The sequence below is a fragment of the Hyperoodon ampullatus genome, assembly GCF_949752795.1.
Source record: "Hyperoodon ampullatus genome assembly, chromosome: 15".
Taxonomy (NCBI): Eukaryota; Metazoa; Chordata; class Mammalia; order Artiodactyla; family Ziphiidae; genus Hyperoodon; species Hyperoodon ampullatus.
Genome location: NC_136928.1, coordinates 18,711,935 through 18,721,029, shown reverse-complemented (window position 1 = coordinate 18,721,029; position 9,095 = coordinate 18,711,935). Strand labels below are relative to the sequence as shown.

The following is a 9,095-nucleotide window of genomic DNA, read 5'->3' as shown; positions in this document are numbered from 1 at the left end:
GGGGAGCTAGGAGGGCGTTCCCCGAGGGCCGGGGCTCGGACGCGCCCACCGTGCCCGCCCCCGGCCGCCCACGCCGCGTGGGAGACGCGGCCCCACCCTGCGCCCGCCCCCGGCGGTGGTCGAGCGGCTAGCCGCGCACCACCCACCCACAGACGCGCATGGCTCTCGGCGAAGGCTGCGCCCGCGGTGCAGTCGCCCGGCTCGGGCAGAGAGCATCCTCCCTTCTATGTTCTTCCCTCCGGCCCTAGTCGCCGCAGCCCCGCGGTGATGAGCCCCGAGCCTGTCCCGCCGCCGCCTCCCTGCCGCGGCTGCGACTGCGGGGAGCCGCTCGCCCAGCGGGTGGAGAAGGGCGACGAGGCCTTCCGCGCGGGCGAGTACGAGACGGCGGCCGAGCTCTTCCGCTCCGCGCTGGCCGGCCTGGCGCGGCCCGACCGCGGCCTGTGCCTCCGGCTGGGGGACGCGCTGGCCCGCGCCGGGCGCCTCCCCGAGGCCCTGGGCGCGTTTCGCGGCGCCGCGCGGCTCGGGGCGCTGCGGCCCGACGAGCTGGGGGAGCTGGCGAGCGGCCTGGCGTGCGTCCCGGGCCCGCGCGAGCGGCGGCCGCCGGTGGGGAAGCCGGACCGCGCCCCCGGGGAGGCGCCGAGCGGGGAGCCGTCGGCCTCGGTGCCCGCGGTGCCTCGGGACCTGCTGGACTGTCCGCGCTGCCAGCGGCTGCTGCACAAGCCGGTGACGCTGCCGTGCGGGCTCACGGTGTGCAGGCGCTGCGCTGAGCCGGGGCCGGGCCGGCCGCCGGTGCGCCGCGTCAACGTGGTGCTGAGCGGCCTGCTGGAGAAGTGCTTCCCGGCCGAGTGCCGGGCGCGCAGGCTGGCGGGCCAGGTGCGGAGCCTGCGGCGCCAGCAGCAGCCCGAGGCCGCGCTGCTCAGGTGCCACCAGGCCCTGGACCTCGGTAAGCGGGCGCGGGGGCTGGGCCGCCTACACGCTTGTCTCTTGAGGGGCAGGGCCGGGACGGGAGAGCTGGGTTCGGCCGGCGGGGCTCTTTTGCTGTCTGGAGGCGGTGAGGCGAAGAGTAGGGGCCAGCTGCACCTGCGGGCTGTCTTTTCCAGGACCTCCGTGGCCTTCCTGAGCCGCCCTGTGAGGCCAGCACTGCTTTTCACCCTATCTCAGCCGTATAGGAGTGAGGGGAGGGCCAAGGGTTTTCATTCGTCTTGCAGGGAAATGCAAATAGCTAACACCCTCGTGTGTTACAAGAAGGTAACACTCCCGAGCTGTCACAAGAAGATAGCCTTGTGATGGGGCAGGGTTTGCTTTGGGGATTCAGCTGGTGCATCCAGGAAGGATGCTCTTACACGCCACTGTTTGGCTCTGACCTTCCTTCTCTCTGAAAGGCCATTAGATGTCGTAATGGTGTGATTAGCTTTTTAGATGGTTATATACTAACTAGTAGTCTGCTTTATTTTACTTTATCTTTTAAACTAGCGTCTGTGACCAGCACCAGCTGCTTCCCGCCCAGCCACCACCTGTTAAGAATATATAAAGGGGGCCTCCCTGGTGGCGCAGTGGTTGAGAGTCCGCCTGCCGATGCAGGGGATACGGGTTCGTGCCCCGGTCCGGGAGGATCCCATATGCCGCGGAGCGGCTGGGCCCGTGAGCCATGGCCGCTGAGCCTGCGCATCCGGAGCCTGTGCTCCGCAACGGGAGAGGCCACAACAGTGAGAGGCCCGCGTACCACACACAAAAAAAAAAAAAAAAAAAAAGAATATATAGAGGAAGCCCAAACTTCGGTCCTGGTCATTGCGTTTGACTCTGAATGAGTATGCTCTCTTGACAGTTGTTCGAGGTGGAGAATGTGTGGATGGAGGGTGATTTGTTTTCTGAATTTGCTGGTTTTGAAACAGGGTTGTGTGTGCATGACTTAAATCTGTAGTCAAGAAGACTTGGTTTAATGTTTTGTTACTAAGAGTCTTCTTGTGTGCTCTAGTCATTATGCATTTTATTGTAAACTAGGGTTAAGGTTTTCTCTTTTAGAAGGCGCACGTGTATCCACATTGGGAGATTCTCTGCTGGAATAGAGCAGTTAAATTGCTTTATGTAACAAATAATCAGTACCATATTTGAAACCAACATATCCGTACTTTAACAGGCTGTGTATTTTTTAGTTTTCAATTATTTATGTATCAGTATATATGGTGTAGAGCCACACTGTTCAGTAGAAATATTGTGTAAGCCACATATGTTACTTTACGTTTTCTGTTAACCCATTTAAAAAAGGTGAAAAGTAGCAGGTGAAATTCATTTTTTAAAACTTTTAATCCTATACCTTCAAAAGGTTATTTCAACATATCTTTAATGTAAAAAAATCCAGCTTTTACTTTCTCAGTAAATCTTCGAAATTCATTGTGTATTTTACATTTGCTACCCACCCCGATTTGGATACTAAATTTTCAACAGAAGTACTTCCTCTATGTTTAGATTTCTTAAAATTTAGAGTTGAAAAAGTGGATTCTCATGTTGGTGTCTTTCCAAATTAACTTAAAAGTTATCCTCTAACTGAAGAGTATCCGTTTTTAAAAATTCTATTAATTAAAATAAAAAATAACTCAGTTCCTTTGTTGCACTAGACCTCTCTCTTGTTTTCACTAGCCACATGTGTCCAACGGCTACCATTGTAGACAGCACAAGTACAGAACCTTAAAAAACAATTGCTGGAAATGTAACAGATCACAATACCAACTCTTGGAGAAGATTTAGAAAATGAGAACTATTGTATGCTGCTGATGGGTCTGCATAGTTATACTCCTGGTACGTTGTTTGGCAGTATCTGAAAATGTTAATTATGACCTTTGACCAAGCAGCTTCAATGAGGTACAAGCATATGTGCACTGAAAAAATGTATAAAAGGGTGTAGAAGAGCATATATACATCATTAGATATAGCCCTAAAGTGGAACTCAAATGTCCAAAAAGAACAGAATGAATAAGTAAATATATTGTGATGTCTTTATGGAATACTACATAGAAAGAAAGTAAGCCACCTTCAGTATGGGAGGGACTTGAGTGGTAGTGGTAATGTTCTGTTCCTTGACCTAGAAGATGGATGCACAGGTGTGTTCACTTTGTGACAATTCATTGTATTTTCCATTTATATATTAGACCTCAGTTTAAAAGTTTTAAAAACATGGATTATTGCAGTCAATTCATCATGAGAACTTTTTTCAGTATTTCAGTATCCATTTTCCACTCAAAAAGAAAGCCAAGTTTCCCTTGTTTAAAAATTTATAGAAAAAATTTAACTTAATAATAAATTAGCTCGCAAGAGAGGTTTTGTTACAGTAAAAAGGTTACAAATATTTGGATTTGGAAATGCCTGTGTTTAGACCCAGGCTGACCCTTAGTTATTTTGTGACCCTAGCCAAGGGTGGTAATCATTAATGCTGTTCCCCAAATATTTGTATCTTTATACCCTCTCCAAACAAGTACGATTGCATTCCTTGCCTGCTTGTGGTTGGGTAGAGCCATGTGACTAATTTTGGCCAATAAGTTGCAAGTGGAATTCAAAATAACTATGTTAAAACAGAAATAAACATGTGAAAAGATAACTCAATAGATAACTGTCTATTAAAAAAGAACCAAATGGGTATTCTAGACCTGGAAAATACGGTATCTGAAGTTGAGAATTAGATGGATTCGAAAACAGGCTGGACACATCAGAAATCAGGATGGGAACACTCAGGAACAAGTCAATAGACAATATCCAGGCTGAATCACAGAGGAAAAAAACAGAGCATAAGAGAAATGGGGGACACAGAGAAAAGTTCTAAAATCTGTGGAATACGAGCCCCTGAAGAGGAGAGAGGGAGAAGAGGCAAGTGAAATATTTGAAGGAAAAATGGCTGAGAATTTTCTAGATCTGATGGGAAACTTTAAGTCACTGAACCAAGAGGCTCAGTAAGCCCAACAGGATAAACACAAGCATTCACTTCGCACAACAAACAAAACGTATCTAAGTATCTTACAGTCCAGTTACTGAAAATCAAACATAAGGAGACATTTAAAAGCACTTAGAGAAGGCAGGATGTATTTCCTTGAAAGGAGCCAGAATAAGACTGATAGCTGACTTTTCAACAAAATTATTAAAACTAGAAGATAATGGAGTAACATCTTGAAAGTGATGAAAGAGGGGGAAAAAAAACCTACCTGGCATTCTTTACCCGGATGAAAAATATCTGTCAGAAATGAAGGCAAAATTAAGATGTTTTAATCCAGGTAAATAATAGGAAGGAGTTTTATTGCCATCACAGTTGCGTGAAGTACTGAGGGGAATTCTTCAGGTTAAAGGAAAATGGTGCGGATGGTAGCATGGAACTAAAGGAAGGAATGAAGATCACTAGACAGAATAAATACATGAATAAATACAAGAGAATATTGATTATTTCAAACTCCCTCTCCTCGGGACTTCCTGTTCTCTGACACATAACAATATTGAAATTAGGCCAATTAAGAACCCTACAATGGCCTCTAAGTGTTCAAGTGAAAGGAAGAGTCATGCATCTCATTTTAAATCAGAAGCTAGAAATATTTAAGCTTAATGAGTAAAGCATGTTGAAAGCTGAGACAGGGCAAAAGTTTGGCCTCTTGTGCCAAACACCTGGCCAAGCTGTGAATGCAAAGGAAAAGCTCTTGAAGGATATTAAAAGAGCTACTTCAGTGAACACATGAATGATAAAGTGAAACAGCCTTGTTGCTGATATGCAGAGCATTATAGTGGTCTGGAGAGAACACACCAGCCACAACATTGCCTAAAGCCAAAGCCTAATCCAGAGCAAGGCCCTAACTCTCTTTAATTCTTTGAAGACTGAGAGGTAAGGAAGCTGCAGAAGAAAACTCTGAAGCTAGCAGAGTTTGGTTCATGAAGTTTAAGGAAAGAAGCTGTCTCCATAACATAAAAGTGCAAGGTGAAGTGTTGATGTAGAAGCTGCAGCAAGTTATCCAGAAGGTCTAGCCAAGATCATTAATGAAGGTGGCTACACTAAACAACAGATTTTCAATGTAGACGAAGTACCCTTCTATTAGAAGGAGATGCCATTTAGGACTTTCATAGCTAGAGAGGAGAAGTCAATGCCTGTCTTCAAAGCTTTAAAGGACTGGCTGCCTTTCTTGTTAAGGGCTAATGCAGCTGGTGATTTTAAGTTGAATCCAGTGCTCCTTTACCATTCTGAAAATCCTAGGGCCCTTAAGAATTATGCTACATTTACTCTGTGGTCTATAAGTGAAACAACAAACTCTGGATGACAACACATCTGTTTACAACATGGTTTACGGAATATTTTAAGCCCACTGTGGGTACCTGCTGCTCAGAAAAAAGATTCCTTTCAAAATATTACTGCTCATTGACAATGTACCTGGTCACCCAAGAGCTCTGATGGAGATGTACAAAGAGATTAATGTTGTTTTCATGCCAGCTAACACAATACCCATTTTGCGGCCCAAGGATCAAGGAGTAATTTCAACTTTCAAGTCTTACTATTGAAGAAATACGTTTCGTAAGGCTATAGCTGCCAGATAAAGTGACTCCTCTGATGGATCTGGGCAAAGGAAATTGAAAATCTTCTGGAAAGAACTCACGATTCTAGGTGCTGTTAAGAACATTCGCGATTCATGAGAAGAGGTACAAATGTCAACATTCACAGGAGTTTGGAAGAAGTTGACTCCAACCCTCATGGATGACTTTGAGGGGTTCAAGACTTCATGGAGGAAGTAACTACAGATGTGGTGGAAACAGCAAGAGAACTAGAATTAGAAGTGGAACCAGAAGATGTGACTGAATTGCTGCCATCTCAGGATAAAACAAGTAGATGAGTTGCTCCTTACGGATGAGCAAAGAAGGTGATTTCTTGGGCTTCCCTGGTGGCGCAGTGGTTGAGAGTCTGCCTGCTGACGCAGGGGACGCGGGTTCGTGCCCCGGTCCGGGAAGATCCCACATGCCGCGGAGCGGCTGGGCCCATGAGCCATGGCCGCTGAGCCTGTGCGTCTGGAGCCTGTGCTCCTCAATGGGAGAGGCCACAACAGTGAGAGGCCCGCGTACTGCAAAAAAAAAAAAAAAAAAAAGAAGGTGATTTCTTGATATGGAATCTACTCCTGGTGAAGATGCTGTGAAGATTGTTGAAACGGTAACAAAGGACTTAGACTATTATGTAAACTTAGTTTATGAAGCAGCAGCAGGGTTTGAGAAGATTGTTGCCAGTTTTGAAAGACATTCTGCTTTCGGTAAAATGCTATCAAACAGCACTGTATGCTACTGAGAAATTGTTTATGAAAGGAAGAGTCAGTCATTATGGCATACTTCATTGTTGTTTTATTTTAAGAAATTGCCACAGACACCTCAACTTTCATCAGCCACCACCCTCATCAGCCAGCAGCCATCAACATCAAGGCAAGACCCTCCACTACCAAAAAGATGATGGCTTGCTTAAGGCTCAGTTGATGGTTAGCATGTTTTTTAACAGTAAAGTATTTTTTTTTTTCTGTAAAAGCAGCCTTTAGAATCTGAGGAGTGGAGGCTTAAACGCATTAGAAAAAGATTAAAAAATGTAAATGAAATGTGATTTTCACTCAGGAAACTCAACATCAATTGAGCTAACACAAAGTATAAGCAACAAAATAGTGGAAAAACAGAAAAATTAGTGAAACAGGAAAAATTGAGCTGGTTAACAAGCTGGTTAACAAGTGAGAAGCTGGTTTATTATAAAACTGGTAAAACAGACACGTTTGGCAAGTGCGATGAAGACAAATGCAAAGCACAAATAGCATCAGGAGTGAAGAAAAGTATAACTGCAGATATAAGTACAACAGATCTTAAAATCAATACGAAAAGAACAATTTTAAGGAAACTATAAATTATCAGAATTGATCCAGGAAGAAGTAAAATACTGATATGGACCAAAAACCATAAAAGAAATTGAACTCAGGGATTTTCTTCTGAACAGAGGCACTACTGTCAAGCAAGTTCTAACAAGCTTTCAAGGAAGATTAACTCCCATCTTATTTTATCGATAGCTCATAAAAAAATTTGGAAAGATTTCCATCTCATTTTGTAGGGTTAGTATATAATCTTGTTACTGTAATCAGGTAAAGCTTGCACGGGAAAAAAAATTATAGGCTGGTCTGACATATGTACATAGATGCGCAAACCTTAATTAAACTTCTTAGTAATATTTTGAATCCAGCAGTGTAATAAGAGTTAAGGTCAGGAAGGAAGGCTTATCCAAGGAATGTAAGGATAATTCAACATTAGACAAATCTTTCAACGTGGTTCACTGTAATAACAGGAGATATACTACATGTAATAGATGCTGAAAGAGCATTCTATGAAATTTAATACCCGCTTGTTTTAATGCCTTCGTAGGTATGTTTCCCAAGCTCAAACTGTACTTCCAGCAGCAGTTTTGTTTTGTTTTGTTTGTTTTAGATTTCCAGAAGTCTCCAAAGAAGATTTCTGTATTTCAAAACACATTCAACCATGCAATTGATGCGCTTTCATCTAATATTCAGTTGAAAATCATTAATCTGCAGTTATATTTAGTGTATATTGACATACTAAAGGGGAAAATATCATGAGAAGAATCTAATAGCATTCTACAAACACTTTCCAGGCAGTGAAATGCTCAATTTAAAATTATATGCGTGTGGATTGACATCCGTATTCCATAGTACCTGTGTGTCTTTTCAAAGGTGAATATGTAAAATCTCATTACAGATCAATAGGTGAACATTTTCAATCCTTTTTTTTTTTTTTTTTTTTTTTTGGCGGTACGCGGGCCTCTCACTGTTGTGGCCTCTCCCGTTGCGGAGCACAGGCTCCGGACGCGCAGGCTCAGCGGCCATGGCTCACGGGCCCAGCCGCTTCGTGGCATGTGGGATCTTCCCGGACCAGGGCACGAACCTGTGTCCCCTGCATCGGCAGGCGGACTCTCAACCACTGCGCCACCAGGGAAGCCCTTCAATCAATTTTGATGACAGGGAACACTAACTTTGAACCTGAATTGAAGAAAATATTGTCTTCTCTAAGAGAATTCCATTTTTCTAATTAGTAGACCTATACTACAAAAAAAGAACTAAATTACTATATTTTGCAGTTTGTCAATAAAAAAGGTGTAAAAATTTGTTTTCTCTCTTGTTATACAAATACCTGCATAATGCCCTCAAGTTGACCTCTTTTCCTGCAAAGCCTAAAATATTTAATGTCTGGCCTTTTACAGAAAAAGTTGTTAATCTCTGCTCTAGCCAGTCGGTGTCTTTTTAAAAAATTCAGCTTTTTTTGTTTGGCTCCTCCATTCCTGCTGTTACTTTTCCCTTTTCCTACTTTTTTCCTTGTCATACGTTCTCTGTATTATACATTTGTAGCAATAACATAATTAATACCTGCTCCCCATGCCTTGCCTGCACCTTTGACCAGTTAACTCTGTAAACAAAGAGGAGATGTGGTAGCCTTTGGAAAGTACCAAGTGGTTACTTTGAGAAAAAGGTCAAGATCAAGGATTTGGAGCAGGCCAAAAATGCGTCTTAAGTGGAGAGATGAGAACACATTTTAGGCGCCCAGAATTTTATCGATGAACTAAAATGCACACTTCAGCCCTATTTCAAAGACCCTACAGTGAGTATGGGTAGAGTGAACTCTGTCCAGCGGCCTAAAAACATGGCCATGATGGTTCTGCTTTCTTGAGCTCCGGCTTTGTCATGTTTCCATGGTACCCTGCCTAATCAACAACTTCATACACTGTCATCACTTCATAGAGCACTGTTAGCTTTTCTGTAAGCTGTACTTAGGTCCTTAGTAGCATATGAGTACTGTCATTCTCAAGATCTCTTCGTTTGAAGAATCTAGGGAAAAGGAAGATTTGTTTTCCCACTTACCTGAACATATTATGGGTACCAATCTGTACCCGCTCAGTTGCATAGAAAAACAAATTATGTATTACTTTTCCGTTTTTAAGTGTGAATTTCCTTGTGTACTTTCAAGAAAATTATTCTAAATCTTTTCTTTTTAAATACCTAGTTATAACATTAAGATGATTCAGCATCTACTCAATAGAGATTATGTTG

At 43.7% G+C, this 9,095-nt stretch overlaps 1 protein-coding gene across 1 annotated transcript in view; it reads left to right on the top strand.

The window, feature by feature from the left end:
• Positions 1-267: 267 nt before the first annotated feature.
• LONRF2 (LON peptidase N-terminal domain and ring finger 2) overlaps positions 268-9,095 on the top strand; it is a gene marked incomplete at both ends in the record, with an annotated part of 30,461 nt that continues 21,633 nt past the window's right edge. Inside the window, one exon of the mRNA XM_079720408.1 lies at positions 268-943. Within this exon, the coding sequence (XP_079576534.1) occupies positions 268-943 (676 nt within the window). The remainder of the gene's footprint in view (positions 944-9,095) is intronic.